Source organism: Ranitomeya variabilis, chromosome 2, assembly GCF_051348905.1.
Source record: "Ranitomeya variabilis isolate aRanVar5 chromosome 2, aRanVar5.hap1, whole genome shotgun sequence".
In the NCBI taxonomy this organism is placed as follows: domain Eukaryota; kingdom Metazoa; phylum Chordata; class Amphibia; order Anura; family Dendrobatidae; genus Ranitomeya; species Ranitomeya variabilis.
In genome coordinates, this window is record NC_135233.1 from 446,490,603 (window position 1) to 446,507,972 (window position 17,370).

Sequence of the window (17,370 nt, forward strand, 5' to 3'; positions counted from 1 at the left end):
GTCACAGTGTATCGCTTACTTATGGGGCCTAATCCAATCATAAATTGCACCTCTGCACCAATCAGGGGGGCAGGCCCTAACCATGAATGGGACTGGAGTGGGGAATGTTGCTGAGGCCCTATTGTTTGAGCTGTCACTTCTAAAAGGGCTTCAGGGAGCTGACCACTATAAAACCCAATTTGCAGGGGATCAGGCACACAACACAGCCAAGACTTCAGAGCCTACAGAGGAAGCCAGATATATTCCCAGCCTGACACTGAGGAAGATTCTGCTTGCAAAATGATGTTCCCCAGCCTCCTAGCTCCCCCAGCAGTCTACCCCAATCTTCTTAGGCCAACCCCAACCCTACCACAGACCTTGCAGACTGCCTTGACCACTCATTCAAGTTTTTTGGTGGAGGACCTGATAAGGATCAGCAGGCCTGCAGGCTACCTACCCCGAGCTGTGCCTCCACCCAGTATCTCACCGCCAATCTCAGACAGCCCCATCAGTATGGCTGACACCCCAGAGCTCCTGAGCTCCAGAAGACCATGTGAAGCCCAGAACACAAACAGCTCGACTTTTCTCAAGTTTGGAGTGAACGCCATATTGTCCTCCCCTAATCCCAGAACAGGTGAGTGACTTGTCCACCATACGGAATTAATAATAGTGAAAATTACCCTGTAGCGGTGGGACAAGCCTGTATCTGGGTGTACTCTGTCCCTCTAAAACCATGTACTGAGACCAACCTGTATCTGGGTCTACTCTAATAGTCTCTCTAAGACTACGTAGTAGGACAAGCCTGTGTCTGGGTCTACTCTGTCCCTCTAAGACCATGTACTGAGACCAGCCTGTATCTGGGTCTACTCTGTCTCTCTAAGACCATGTAAATGGGACAAGCCTGTATGTGGGTCTACTCTGTCCCTCTAAGACCATGTACTGAAACAATCCTGTATGTGGGTCTACTGTCTCTCTAAGACCATGTAATGGGACAAGCCTGTATGTGGGTCTACTCTGTCTCTCTAAGACCATGTCATGGGACAAGCCTGTATCTGGGTCTACTGTCTCTATAAGACCATGTAATGGGACAAGCCTGCATCTCGGTCTACTCTGTCCCTCTAAGACCATGTAATGGGACAAGCCTGTATCTGGGTCTACTCTGTCCCTCTAATACCATGTAATGGGACAAGCCTGTATCTGGGTCTACTCTGTCCCTCTAATACCATGTAATGGGCAAGCCTGTATCTGGGTCTACTCTGTCCCTCTAATACCATGTAATGGGACAAGCATGTATCTGGGTCTACTCTGTCCCTCTAAGACCATGTAATGGGAAAAGCCTGTATGTGGGTCTACTCTGTCCCTCTAAGACCATGTAATGGGACAAGCCTGTATCTGGGTCTACTCTGTCCCTCTAAGACCATGTACTGAGACAAGCCTGTATCTGGGTCTACTCTGTCCCTCTAAGACCATGTACTGAGACAAGCCTGTATCTGAGTTTACCCCTTTGTAATGATACAAGCATGTACCTGGGTCCTTTGACTCTTAAAGACTATGCAGTGGAAGATGCTTGTATCTGAGTCTTCTCTTAACCCTTTAAGACTATGCAAGGTGCTTTAATTGCTTTAAATTATGGTCAAGGGAAAACTTCTCAACCTTTTTGCCCCTTATAATAATGTTTTATTGTGCATTTTTGTAGATACATTTGTATGTAACTCTTTTGCCAAGAATGTTTTATAATTCTGAGCATTTCTTCTTTCAGATTCTTCCCAGAACATTCTCTCCTCCATCCCCCCGAAGACTTTCTCCTTGCCATATTTTGAGGGCTCCTTCCAGCCGTTCATCAGGTCCTCCTATTTTCCAGGTAGGTGTCCCGAGGTGGGTGTCCTGTGTTCTGCACGCCTGTCACTCGCTCATTTGACCCCCTATTTATCAGGAGCAGTGACTGCTGACACCTCTCCTGGTGCACAATTAGCAGGAATTGTCAGGCTGAACATTTGAGGCGTTCCTCCCTTCTCACACTGGAGCTTTTCCCACACAGTCAGTGCACTTAACCACTGAGTCCCAACAATAAAGCCAGCACCATGACCAATTTAGGAGCCTCCTGCGCCCTGCCACCCACCCTCACCAGTCACCGGGATAATGCACCATTACCCAGTGTCTAAGTATTTTCACAAGACCTCATGCAGTGAGTGGAGGGAGAGGGTCAGAAGATCAGATCTAATTATAAAGACACTCTCCACACACAGCAGTATTAGACAGAGGGATAGTAGCTAGCGATCTGATTATCTATCTAATGGCTGTCTATCTATCATTTCATTTGTCTATCCAGAATTTCTCTTGGGCTTGTGCACACGTTGCAGATTTGGTGCATTTTGCCATGCAAATTTTCTGGCAAAACCTGAAGCAATCCTGATGCCAGCAAAGTGAAGGAGAAACCTGAAGTGTCATGCACACCTTGCTTATTTGTGACTTGCAGATTTGGTGTAGAAAATAATCTGCAGCATGTCAATTCTCTGTGCGTTTTTGCCAGCATTTTTCACCATTGACCTAACTCAAATGAGTAAAAAAATGCATAAAAAATGCATAAAAAACGGGTGTTTGTCCTGCTGCATTTTTCCAGCCAAGAGATGCAGAAATGGTGCAGAAATTTCTGCATCCATTTACTCAACGTGTGTACATAGCCTTATAGTGATCTTTGCCATAAGCTATGGAATAGATATGGTGTATAGATTGATAGAAATAAGATAGATCGCTATGAGATGGATGGATAGATGTAACTGAGATCTATCTATCTATTATCTATTCTCTTTCATCTATTATCTATATATCATCTATCTCTATCTATTATCTTTCATCTATCCATTATCGATATATCATCTATCTATCTATCTATCTATCTATCTATCTATCTATCTATCTATCTATCTATCTATCTATCTATCTATCTATCATCTATCTATCATCTATTCTCTTTCATCTATTATCTATCCTCATATCTATCTATCTATCTATCTATCTATCTATCTATCTATCTATCTATCTATCTATCTATCTATCTATCTATCTATCTATCTCAGTCCGCTTTTTTGCTTTCCCTGTGGTGATAATGGGATGTGATCCTATTGCAGCCCCATAGAAAGAATCTCCCTTCTATAAAGAGCTGTTTAGTGGGAGTGGGGGGTGTCCATCATCTGTATTCCATGGAGGGGCCTTCCATACACTGGTGTTTAGTTGGAAAGTGTACAGGCCATTGTTTGTGGGATATATAGCTTTAGCTGCTTGTCCCAACCTTTTTCTGTTACTTCATTACAAGACAATTACCATGCACGCTTCATTAGGGCCAATGTCCCGGCACAGAGCCTTGAGAAGAGAGGCTTTACCTCCTTACCATACAAATGCCATTGTGGGGCAGTCAGGGCGCTAATTAGCTGCAGTTTTTTTTCTTGCATTCCTGGAGCGCTTTCTGCTCTGGAAAAAAAAATGGGGAATTGACAATCAAAGAGTTTATATTCACTTCAAGGGAAACTGGTGACAACTTTATGTTTTCTGATAAAGTGGAGGGAAGGGGCAAATGGGGCGGGATTAAAGGAGAGCAAAAGACCAAGCTATGTATCAAAGTTGTATCAAGGAAGAAGACTTTCAATACAATAATATTCCAACTAAACTATAAACTGTAAACTATAGCAGGTCAGCAAATCTAGACTGCGTGTTTATAGTATCATAATGCTAAATTTTCCCTTTTTTTCCTCCCCCCAGCATCCTCCTCTGTAGTCCCCATGCCTGGGACATTCGCATGGCCACTGGCCGCTCGGGGGAAGCCCCGGAGAGGGATGCTCCGCAGAGCTGTGTTTTCTGATGTGCAGCGGAAAGCTCTAGAGAAGATGTTTCAGAAGCAAAAATACATCAGCAAACCTGACCGTAAAAAACTGGCTGGAAAACTGGGACTCAAGGACTCGCAGGTAAGGACTGTAAATCCCCCCTGGGGCTGCTCTATAGCGATATGTTACAGGTAGCGCCGCTGCATTTGACACTTTCACCTTTCTGACCAATTGAACTCCGCGACCGTTCAGTCACATCCAACGATTTGATTTCTTGTCCACTAAATGGAATCACTACCCGCAGAGACTGACACATTGTTCTATATCAATTTTAGGTGAAAATTTGGTTCCAAAATCGAAGAATGAAGTGGAGAAACTCTAAAGAGAGGGAGCTGCTGTCTTCAGGGGGCTGCAGAGAACAGACATTGCCCACCAAGTTTAACCCCAATCCTGACCTCAGTGACGTGGGAAAGAAGAGTCTAGAAGGCGAGGACGATGGCATATCCTATCAGCGCGCAGAGCTCCCCCTAGTGGTGGACGCACAATTACCCCCCTCTCCCTTCAATTCCAGCAGTCACAGCAAACAGTCCGATTTATCAGACTCCGATATTGAGGACGCAGACGAGGACGATGAGATTACGGTCTCCTAATCCTTACTGTTAAAGACAAGGACTTTGTACCGCTGTATAATATTAATATTATTGACAAATTAGATTATTGCCTTTAATATGTTCCCCTCTCTCCACATGCTTCTGTGCCGGGGAACTAAATGCTTGTCAGCGCATCCTGGAACTTGCAGTTCTTCTGTTGCATGGGTTGGCTTGGCATCTGTCTTCTGACTATAAATCCCAGCATGGATCACTGTGTGCAGCGGTCATGACATGCTGGGATTTCTAGTGCCTGATCATCGGCAGGTGAGTTGTGGAGCGAGGCGTCATATAGTGGGCGCTCTGATTTATATTATTGCTGTGGTTTCACAGCTGCCTATGAACTGTACACTATACTGTACACGGGATGTATGGGGATTTTATGCCAATGTTGTATTATATCTGACTCTAGAATTCTCCATGTCTGTTTCTTATCCATGTCAAAGAAAATTTAGATTTTTAACTTATATATATAAAAAAAAATCCTTTATTTTGTATTTTCACAGATGTACAGATTTTATATGTATATAAATGGAATAAATTGTAGATATTATCAAAACGGCTTCAGCTCGTTCTTGTAAAAGGACAAGAAGAAAAAAAGTTTTCTCATTTAGTCAGTCGCCCAAACTCCATAAACATGCATACACCCTGCTCTCTGCTGCCACCTTGTGGCTCCTCATATTGCCAAGTAATTACCCGTCTCATTAAATGACATTGTCGCATACATAAACCCTGCTGCATCTTTTTAAGCGCGCATTTCAAGTAAAATGTTTATCAACCATTTGTTTCAGAAAAGTTGCGTGATCAGAATTTTGTTCTCTTGTTATTTATTTTTCCTGGTTTCCTGTTTCTGTATTCTTTTAGAAGTGGTCGAGAAGGAATAAAAGTGGTCGAGAAGGAATAAAATTCACATTTTCGCTCCCCCCTTGTATTGCTGTGGTGTGTTTTCAGCTATGTCACCTCCTGGGTAGAAACAAATGTCATTTCAGTGGTTGTTTGGAGCTTGGACGGAGAAGGAAGCGAGTGCCCAGGGGTCCATTACAAAAGCTTGCTCATCCCTGATGAATATCAATTGGGCTTATGGATGTGAAAGGAGTAGATGTGATTGCTATCTGATGTCACAATTAGGGATCACTCCGGGGGACCTCCGCTGTACCCAAAATCGGGATACAAAATTTGTTCAGTAGGTTATGTGAGAGCTAAATAATAGGCACAAATGAAACAACGAGGGTGTTGTAATGGATAATACACGCGTGTCAGGGGGGTGAATACAGACATAAAAAAACAGAAACAATCCATGTAAATATGGATCATCTTAAAAATCTAAATATTTGTTGAAACTGATACTAGCAAAACATGTAATAATAACGCTTAAAAAGGCCAAAATGGCACAATATATGACCAACCCAGCCTACAATGGAGCCGAACCCCACCTAATATAAAGATGTAAAAAAAAAATTGTATATACTGTAGATGTAAGTCCACAGGAAAACAAGGCTACATTCGAAGCGCCTGCGTATACTACCAGCACTTGTTACTTTTTCTCTATTTATTGGGCATATACCTTCAGCTACCCATACACAAGTGTTTGTCTGTGCTCTCCAAGTTATTATCCTATAGCTAGATACCATGTACCATCTTTCTCTGTCTCTCACATTGTACCTGTGGGACACAGTATTTCCTTTTCCTCAGGCAAAAAGACATACATATTCTATTTTATTTATGATATATCCATTTATTTATATCCATATGTATTGTTCTATTACTTACCCAGTGGGTTGGTTTTAATTACGTCTTTTATTGTGTTTAAGTATTCTTCTTTTATTACAATGTGCAGGCACCTCTTTATATGTGGTGCTATCCTATACCACTTATGTTAAAAAATGTATTTTATCCTTGTATCAATTGTCCTACATTTTTCCTTTGAATCGTATGTTCGGTGCTCTTCTTTTTGGCTTCACATCTATGTTGCATAGTCACCAACTTCTGTCCCTGTCACCTGTTATTCCAGCCTAGGATGATCGGCCTACACCCCACAATTTTCTGGCAGTTGTTGGCTTTGCCTCAGAAACTGCATTTTTGATGTCACCCCGCAAGTGTTCTATCGGACTAAGGTCCGGGGATTGGGCCGGACTCTCCATAACCTCCATTTTGTTGGACTGGAACCAAGATTTTGCTCATTTACTGATGTATTTAGGGTCCTTCAGAGTCAAAACAAAAGAAAGTCAAAACCGCACCCTTTTATACATAGATTGAAGGTCTCAGCGGACACAAGGGCGCACGTCCAAAACCAGGGAGCCCATCCCGGACAGTACCAAGACCACATAAAACAAAAAGACAGCGCCACAATGGATGGTGAAAAAATAGGAGCTTACATTTATTCTACCTCCTGTAGCGACATTTCGGTCAACAGACCTTTATCAAGCTTGATAAAGTCTGTTGACAGAAACGTCGCTACAGGAGGCAGAATAAATGTAAGTTCCTATTTTTTCACCATCCATTGTGGCGCTGTCTTTTTGTTTTTTGTGTATTTAGGGTCCTTGTCTTGTTGAAACCCCCATTTCCAGGGCATATCCTCTTCATCGTAAGGAAACTTGACCTCTTCAAGTATTTTAATATAAGCAAACTGGTCCGTGATCCCGGATATGCGGTAAATAGGCCTGGTATCATAGTAAGAGAAACCTGCCCATATTACGATGCTGCCTCCACCATGCTTCACTGTGTGCAGACTGTACTGTGGCTTGAATACAGAGTTTGGGGGTCGTCTGACGAACTGTTTGCGACCCTTGGACCCAAAAAGAACAATTTTACTTTCATCAGTCCACAAAATGTTTCTCCATTTCTGTTTAGGCCACTTGATGTATTCTTTGGCAAATTGTATCCTCTTCAGTACATGTCTTTTTTAACATTGGGACTTTGTGGGGACTTCTTCCTAAGAGATTAGTATCACACAGGCGTCTTCTAATTTTAGACTGTCTGTGATAATCCTGTAGCTGATCGTTGGCTGAGCCGTTGCCATTCTGGCTATTCTTCCATCCATTAGAATGATCGTCTTCCGCTTTCTTCCACGTCTCTCAGGTTTGGCTTCCATTGTAAAGCATTGAAGATCATTTTAGCTGAGCAGCCTATCATTGTCTGCAATTCTTTATAAGTTTTACCCTCTCCAATCAACTTTTTAATCACAGTATGCTTTTCTTATGAACAATGTCTCAAACGACCCATATTTCTAGGGTTTCAAGGAGACATGCATGTACCACATGTCCTGGCTTCACCCTTAAATAAGGGCCACCTGATTCACCACTGTTACTTCACAGAATGATTGACCACACTAATTGATCTCCACACTGCTATTATTTTGAATACCGTCTTTTCAATTAATTATTCTAATACACAGACTCAAAAACCTGCAGATCATGAATGCCGAGTCTGTTAGAATCTACTGCACCAACTGGTAAATTGTTTGATATATGGTAATATAATTTATATCAAAAATAGTGATTAATCTGGTCAGTCATATTGGACGGCTATTATTTTGAACCCTACTGTATAGACTCATTCACATGTTTAGATTTTTCCATGTAGAAGAAAACGGGACGGATTCTGATCAAACTTTGATCACAGCTCGATCAGAGTGTAGTCTGAGCGTGATCCGTTTTGCTCGTATGTGGAGAAATAAAAAAAAAAAGTTTCCACATTCTGACAATCTGTAAAAATAGGATTGCATTTGAGGTCCTATTTTTTTCACAGATCAATTGACTTGCCTTGCCGATTTTAAATTCGACCCTCAAATCAAAATCGGACATACATTCATGATTTTCCAGTCCACGAAAAGTTAAGGACATGTGAATGGTCCCTTAGACTATTAAAGGTACGAATGCTGTCTGTGAAAAACATGGGTAGCCCCCATAAGTGAAAATCGGATGCGGAGTCAGTATCTGTGGAGCGAGGTCGGGGATTAGCAGCGAGAGGTCAATAACTCTGCACAATCTCATTAGTGTGATACTTGTGAGAACTGTACACAGTCCATACCGTTCTGTACTGCGGAGCTATGAGAACTTGGTATGTCGCCATATGGTGCTCTGAGTAATGCTGCATTAGACAGCACATGTCCGTGTACTTCACTAGTCTGAAAACAGACACATGGACGACAATACGGCTGAGAATCGGATGCTTCTTCGTATGCCCGCCCGAGCCCAGCTTTATGGAGGTAGTCTCTGCTATAAGTAGTACTGCCACATACCCCCATAATATAATGCAGCTGGAATGTGACATATGTTCTTACAAAATGTAACAGAAAAACAGAAGGTTCAAATTCAAATTATTCCCCCCATTGGAAATTTGGTTTATTAGCAACATTTACAATCTTACTGCTATTAGCAATAAACCAATATAATGAAAAAAAAACCTATTTAAATAGCTGAACACGACTAATATGACCAGGCTCGGACTGGCCCACTGGAGAACCGGAGGATTCTCCGGTGGGCCCAGGCACTGACACTTGCTGGCATACTGGCCAGCAGCTGCCTAGGGCCCCCACTGCTCCAGGGGCCCCTTGCCAGTGGCTATAGGGCCCCTGAGTCAAGGGGGCCCATCCTGTGCCTGTAGCCGCAGCTGGAGACAGGATCCTGTCCCCGCTGCTAAAGCCAAATGAATATTCACGCTTCCCCACGCCCCTATGGGCGTGGAGAGGCATGAATACCATTTCTCTTTAATAGCGGGCAGCGTTAGCCGCAAGGTGCAGCTAACACTGCCCGCATGTAAAGCTGCATCACACACACACACACACTCACAAAGTACCGCACACCCACACACACAGCACCGCACACATACACACAGACTCACACAGAGCAGCTCACCTCCCGGCGTCCTGCTTCCTGTCTGGGCAGGAAGCAGGACGACGTCATCATCCAGCATGCTGCTGTCTCAGAAAGCTTCCAGGAATCCAGCGAGGAAGAAGCTGCTGGAATGAGCTGCTGCTGCGGGGTGGTGAGCTGTGCTGCGTGCCTGCGTGTGTGTGTGTGAGAGTGTGTGTGTGAGAGAGTGTGTGTGTGAGAGTGTGTGTGTGTGTGATGAGCTGCTGCTGTGGGGAGGTGAGCTGTGCTGTGTGCCTGCGTGTGTGTGTGTGTGAGAAAGTGTGTGTGTGTGTGTGTGTGTGTGTGTGTGTGTGATGAGCTGCTGCGGGGAGGTGAGCTGTGCTGTGTGCCTGCGTGTGTGTGTGAGAGTGTGTGTGAGAGAGTGTGTGTGTGATGAGCTGCTGCTGCAGGGAGGTGAGCTGTGCTGTGCCTGCGTGAGTGTGTGTGTGTGTGAGAGTGTGTGTGTGTGTGTGTGTGAGAGAGTGTGTGTGTGTGTGTGATGAGCTGCTGCGGTGAGCTGTGTGTGTCTGGTGAAGGACAATGATATTGGTGGGGGAGACAATGATGGAGGTGATGGGCAATGATGGTGGGAGGGAAGACAATGATGGAGGTGATGGGCAGTGGTGGTGGGGAGGCAATGATGGAGGTGAGGGGAGGCAATGATGGAAGTGATGGGCAATGATGGTGGGGGAGACAATGATGGAGGCAATGGGCAATCATGATGAGGGAGGGAATGATGGAGATGATGGGCAATGAGGGTGAGGAGAGGCAATGATGGAGGTGATGGGCAATGATGGTGGTGGGGGAGAGGCAATGATAGAGGTGATGGGCAATGGTGGTGGTGGGAGGCAGTGATGGAGGTGATGAAATGGGCAATGATGGTGGAGGGAGGCAATGATGGAGGTGATGGGCAATGATGGTGGTGGGGGAGGCAATGATGGAGGTGATGGGCAATGATGGTGGTGGGGGGAGGTGATGATGGAGGTGATGAATTGGACAATGATGGTGGGGGAGGAGGCAATGATGCAGGTGGCGGAATGGGCAGTGATGGAGGTGGTGTGGGAGAATGATAGGGGTGGTGGGGGAGAAGGCAATGATCGAGGTGGTGATGAGGACAATGATGGGGATGGAGAAGGGCTGCATTATACTTTGAGGGGGCTACATTATATTCTGTGTGGGGACTGCATTATTCTCAGGGGACTGTATTATATTATGGGGGCTACATCATACTATGTGAGGGGGCTACAGTATACTCTATGGGGGGGATGCATTATATTCTGTGGTGGGGCTGCATTCTCTCAGTTGACTACATTATATTCTGTGGTGGCTGCATTATACTATATGAGGGGGCTGCATTATACCCTATGAGGGTGCTACATTATATTCTATGGTGGGGACTGCGTTATACCTGAGGGGGTTGCATTATATTTTGTGGGGTGCTGCATTATATTCTATGAGAGGGGACTGTGTTATATTTTATGAGGGGGCTAAATTATATTCTGTGAGGGGGCTACCCCAACCCTTGCTACATAATTAAGACGTGAACTACCTTATATTATACCCTGATATTAGCGCTTTTTACCGCACAATTGGTGGTCTTGTATCTATTTCTATGTAGCTACATAGTGGGCCCCAAGAATGATTTTCTCTGGTGGCCCCAAGGTGCTCCAGTCCGACGCTGAATATAACAAGTGGTTTCTCCAAATTCTCCACACAATGCCTGTGTAATGCTGTCTCAGAATTATACATCCCTTCATGACTAGTGTCATTAGAGCTTAGTAGAGCCCCTCCGGCTGTTAGGACCTGCTGCATTTGTAATGAATAGCCAGTCACCAGTTTCTGGCAGCGTTCCTGCAGAATCTTAGCCCCTTCCTCATGGGCAATGGCCTCTAGTTAAAGGTAACCTGAGAGCTGATATGTGCTGCCCGTGCCACGCTGTGGCATTTCAGAGAAACATACTACCAAATCCACAGGAGACTAGTCAGACAGACGGGTCACCGTCAGCTTCCCACCAGTCACCCCTGACGAAGCCACCTTTGTGTGGCGACACGCGTTGGGTCTCCGCTCCACCTGCGCCTATGTCATTTTTTGCTATCCTTTGCCAATAGGCTGTGCACGGCTAGAGATGGGCTTTCGGTATAGTATGTAAATGGCCGTATACAGGGCTCTTTACATCTGGGCTTATATCTTGGCCTATATGGAGGAAGTGATTCAGGCTAAAGCACTTCTATATATATTTACTAAGGTTATTTTGCTATCTAGGATGTTTTATTAAGGTATTTATTGGTACTCACCACATTTGGGTGAGGTAGGATTGCTGTTTACTTTGGCTCACCCTTAATGACCATTTACATATTTGCCCTACTATGTTATGTTTCTTGAGTGCATGCTTAGTGGTGTCCATATAGGCACCCTTGCATATATAGATTTGCATAGGTTTTTGGGTGCAGGTGTTAAGTCTTATTATAGGCTTTGTTTCTAAGGTACAAGGATGTTACCTTTTTTAATTGTTTTTAAATGTGTGTGTTTTTCTTAAATGCATGTTTCATAGTTGTGGATATTTATCAATAAAGCTGTGTTTATATTTGACCCAAATCTAGTGTGTGGTGATCCCCATCTATGACCTTCCTTTTCTGTTGTTTTTTTTTTTTTGCTATATACAATTGTTGGTCAGGGTATGATCCCACTGTTTATACCGTGGTGCCCCCTCAAACATATATAAGTAGACCTGCTGCATTTGTAATGAATAGCCAGTCACCAGTTTCTGGCAGCGTTCCTGCAGAATCTTAGCCCCTTCCTCATGGGCAATGGCCTCTAGTTAAAGGTAACCTGAGAGCTGATATGTGCTGCCCGTGCCACGCTGTGGCATTTCAGAGAAACATACTACCAAATCCACAGGAGACTAGTCAGACAGACGGGTCACCGTCAGCTTCCCACCAGTGTCGGACATGTTTCTCTCTATACACACACAGGGAGAGACCTGTCTCTCCAGGGGAGCAGGCGGGGGGCAGATCTCCGAGTCCTGTCGTATGTGCTGTCAGGTTCTCTTTAATGAAGTATCGCCTTTGTGGTGAATTTGGAGATCCCACTTGTTATATTAGTTGTTTTCAGATATCTACATTCTTCTTGTTTCATTAATTTATTGCAAACAGCAAAACGTTTGTAAATTTACTATGCGAGTTGAATAACTTTGGTTGCAATTTATGAGCAAGACTGGAGTCATATAGCGGTACAATAGGACACAAGCAGGATCCAAAGAGCAGCTCTTTCTTAGCAGACACTATGTATTGACCTATAAAGGGGTCTCTTTAAGTGGTCACCTTTATTATACAGTATACCGTAATAGAGACTTCTGCATAGGTTGATATATCATGTCTAAGTACTAGTGGCGAGACAGCTGAACTTTAGCTACCAACATACTTCTTAATTTACCTGGATAATTCATAGACCAGAAGAAAAACTGGACTAATCACCCAGCCTCATACACTGGTGTCCCCCACTACCACTATTTTTGTGTAATTAGCACCGTATTGTAGGTCCATACAACTAATAGCATATATGTATATATATATATATATATATATATATATGTGTGTGTGTGTGTATATATATATATATATATATATATATATATATATGTGTGTGTGTGTGTATATATATATATATATATATATATATATATACTAGATGGTGGCCCGATTCTAACGCATCGGGTATTCTAGAATATGTATGTAGTTTATTTATGAAGATTTCAGAATAATGCAATGAATACACAGGATTTTCTGGGTAAAATATATTTATTATCATTAAATTTTATTGCTCGTAGGACTTAATACAATTGAATGAAATTATGAAACAGATCATCAAAATACATAAGCCATTACATGAATATTTAACTGAATTTAAATAAATAATCGAACAAAAGAAGTACATCGACACCAATATATATGTTAACAATATCAACCCAAAATATTTTTGTACACCACATTTTTAGTGAATACCTTTTGACTACCTATAAGCAACTTTCCTTGTATCGGGGTAGGAAGAATTTGCACCTTGACGTTGGATCTCATTTTAACTCTTGAAAATGCAACGTAGAATTGTCCATGACCAAAAACAGGCTCCGGTAGATATATGCCAACACGGTGTAGAGTTTGACCTTGTGACTTGTTTATTGTCATGGCAAAAGCTGGCTTAACTGGAAACTGTCGACGCCGAAGCCTAAATGGAAGACCCGTGTCTGAAGGACATAAATCAATGCGTGGAATGAACACTTCATCTCCTTTTGCTGATCCAGTGATCACTCTTGCTTGAATGACGTGAGAATGGAGTCCAGTAACAATAAGGCGAGTTCCATTACATAGACCATTTTTCGTATTTAGATTCCGCAGCAACATTATGATTGTTCCAACTTTCAGTTGAAGTCTGTGGGATGGCATTCCTGATGGAGTAAGACTATTTAAAAATTCAACTGGATAATGCTCTCGTTCATCTTCATTATCTACATCTACTGAATCATCACTTTTGTACAACTTATACTCTCCAGGCATTCTATCCATCACACGGGAATTTAGCAGAGCCACGTCATCGTTCTTGGGACAGAGAATTGCATGAGAAGAGGCCCTCTCAACACTACTTTGGTCGTTCACATCAATTTCTATGCATTGTCCAAAAACATCACTTACGATGCAGTCAGTGCACAACATGTCTTCTGGTATTTCAATAATCTCTTCTCCAAGGTTGTATTCATTGCTAAGTTCACCGTTACCAAGTTTAAGAAGCCAGTTGCTATACTCTGGGTCAGAAGATCGCATGTTGTTAATTAGTTGGAGTTTATTAAACTGTTTCCAAAGGTCAGCCATTTTTAAGCTGGACTCGATAACATCTGTTGTTGCTCCATTTGGTATGACTGGAAGGTATTGCCTAAAATCTCTGCCAATGACAAAAACTTTACCCCCGAACGGAATTTCATTTTTTTCAGCAACATTTGTAGTCATTACTTCACGCAGAAGTCTGTCAATTAAGCTCAAAGCGTATTTGGGTGCCATGGTGCACTCGTCAAGTATGAAAAGACTTGCGTTCTTTAACAGTCTTCCTGCAAATGTGTCTTGTTTTATTCTGGAAACAGAGATTTCGTTGACTGGAACTGGTATCCCAAAGAGTGAATGGATAGTGTGACCTCCTCGTAAAAGGTTTGCTGCAATACCTGTTGTAGCCGATGGCAATACGACTTTTCCCAACCCTCTAACGTGATGCATTAAAACTTCATAGAGGTATGTTTTACCACTCCCTCCTGGACCGTCAATAAAGAAACATTTTGGCCTTGCATCTGCTTGGTTTTCTATAGCGCTCACAATAGTGTCATATGCAATCCGTTCTTGTTCATCAAAGGAGTTTCTTTTCTCTGTTGCCAACAATAATTCATAAGCTTCATCATACTCTGGAACTTGTGGAACTTGAATTGCAGGCTGTGGCAAATTAAAGTCTGAAAATGTTTTTCCATGCAGTACTAACACATTTTGGACATCTTGCATGACATAAGATTCGCAATTTTGACAATTTCCACTTCTGTTGTGAAAATATAAGCAGTAATCCTCGATTAGATGTTCTTTAAAATTTGCCCAAAGTTGAGCCGGATTTGTAGGTGGTCCAAATACACAGATGTAGGCAAACAATTCACGAAGTTGCTTAGGCATATGTAGGGTAACTGCATCTTCTAAAGTAAGTCTCCACACAGTATCATCCAATAGAAGTCCTAAAGCCAAAGCTGCAGCTTTAAATGTATCCTGCAATACTCCGTTAACTGTTTTCAAATCCTCATAACTTGTAGCTCCTTTAACATGCAGTAGTAACAGCCGAAGGCAATATCTTTCTTGATCCTTGACACTAACAGTATACATGCGTCCAATTATTCTGCTAACTCCTCGTTGTCTTGGATTCCAAGTTTTATTCCACACGTAATGCTCTGGAATCTCTCGGTACAAATACTGCCTTGAGTTTCCGTCACGTTGGTTCAGCAAAAACCATTCCATTAATGTTGATGTCGTGCTTAAAGTTTTTGAGACATCTTTGACTTCAGCATCTTCAAAGAAATAAAGCTGCTGTTGACTTGGTAAATGAATTGCTAAACATATAATGGCATGGGACTGTGAATGCATTGGAAACGCAAATATCCTCCAAGCAGCTTCTGGAGCACTGACGTATCTTGAGTCAACAAAAGTTGATGATTAATCGTGATTGACTGTTTTCTGTTGTATTTCGATGTTAGCTTTGTCATGCCCATTGTAGATGTACTTGAAAAGATATTTTACACTTTTTATTGAAGCACAGATTTCTACGTTGATGTGACAGTCGTAGCGTTTTGATAAGTACGGGTTGTATGGGACTATCCATGAGTTATTTATAATTTTTTTATTGCAAACAATGTTATCAATGTGTTGTCGCCGGTAGGATGGATAGCCATCCAAGTCTTTAATAGTGTGCTGTTTCAACTCCTTTGGAAACCCTTTTGTACACTTTCCGTTTTCCATGCATGGACTTTTTGGATTTGCTACACCACATGGGCCATGAACCATATGAGAGACTACAATATTATACAGTTCAGGATACTTTTCTTGGTTAGGAATTTCAGCCCACACTATGTTGTCAATTTCTTCCTCCGTACGAAACTTGGAATCTGCGTCTAAGATAATTAGTATATGCGCATGTGGGAGACCTCGTTTCTGAAACCCTATGATGTGTACCATTGCTACGACTGTTCCAAAAAGCCCATTTTTGATGTCTTTCAAAAGTCTGCTGACTTTCGGTCGAAATACGCGTGCGACTAAGTCCGGTCTATGTTCAACTTTTTGCCAGGGTTCTAGATTTTCAGTAATTTCCGGCCATTTAGGATTACAGGTCATTGTCACAAAAATGTCAGGTCTTCCATACTTTGTTACTATTGCCATTGCATCTTGATAACGATGTTGCATGTTGCGGGGGCTACCTTCAAACGATGACGGGAGAATTACTGTTTTTCCAATTGGAATTCCTTTTTCAATTGTTTTTGCAAATGTTCTTGAAGAACGCAGTAGTCTTCAACTTTAAGTTGTTTTTGGTTCATTCTTATGAAATTTAGACGATTAGCTTCAATTTTAACATATGCGTCAACTAAGTACTGTTGTGTCAGTTTCCCATCGTTTAACCCCTGAGTGACAGAGCCAATTTGGTACTTAATGACCGAGCCAATTTTTACAATTCTGACCAGTGTCACTTTAAGAGGTTATAACTCTGGAACGCTTTATCGGATCCCGCTGATTCTGAGATTGTTTTTTCGTGACATATTGTACTTCAAGTTAGTGGTAACATTTCTTCGATATTACTTGCGATTATTTATGAAAAAAATGGAAATATGGTGAAAATTTTTAAAATTTTGCAATTTTCAAACTTTGTATTTTTATGCCCTTAAATCAGAGAGATATGTCACAAAAAATAGTTCATAAATAACATTTCCCACATGTCTACTTTACATCAGCACAATTTTGGAAACAATTTTTTTTTTGTTAGGGAGTTATAAGGGTTAAAAGTTGACCAGCAATTTCTAATTTTTACAACACCATGTTTTTTTTAGGGACCACATCACCTTTGAAGTCATTTTGAGGGGTCTATATGATAGAAAATAACCAAGTGTGACACCATTCTAAAAACTGCACCCCTCAAGCTGCTCAAAACCACATTCAATAAGTTTATTAACCCTTTACGTACTTCACAGGAACTGAAACAATGTGGAAGAAAAAAATGAACATTTAACTTTTTTTTGCAAACATTTTACTTCAAAACCATTTTTTTTAATTTTCACAAGTGTACAAACAGAAATTTAACCACAAATTTTGTTGTGCAATTTTTCCTGAGTACGCCGATACCCCATATGTGGAGGTAAACCACTGTTTGGGTGCACCGCAGAGCTTGGAAGTGAAGGAGCACCGTTTGACTGTTTCAATGCAGAATTGGCTGGAATTGAGATCGGACGCCATGTCGCGTTTGGAGAGCCCCTAATGTGCCTAAACAGTGGAAACCCCCCACAAGTGACACCAT

At 42.2% G+C, this 17,370-nt stretch overlaps 2 protein-coding genes across 2 annotated transcripts in view; both read left to right on the forward strand.

Annotated features, from left to right (window-relative positions):
• LOC143806542 (uncharacterized) overlaps positions 1–17,370 on the forward strand; it is a 264,847-nt gene that overhangs the window by 199,195 nt on the left and 48,282 nt on the right. The gene's annotated exons all lie outside the window — the stretch shown is intronic.
• On the forward strand, positions 201–4,999 carry DBX1 (developing brain homeobox 1). Its single transcript, XM_077292613.1, has 4 exons — positions 201–613; positions 1,739–1,840; positions 3,736–3,938; positions 4,133–4,999. Exons 1-4 carry the CDS (start codon positions 280–282, stop codon positions 4,445–4,447), a joined length of 954 nt encoding a protein of 317 aa, XP_077148728.1. The 5' UTR covers positions 201–279; the 3' UTR covers positions 4,448–4,999.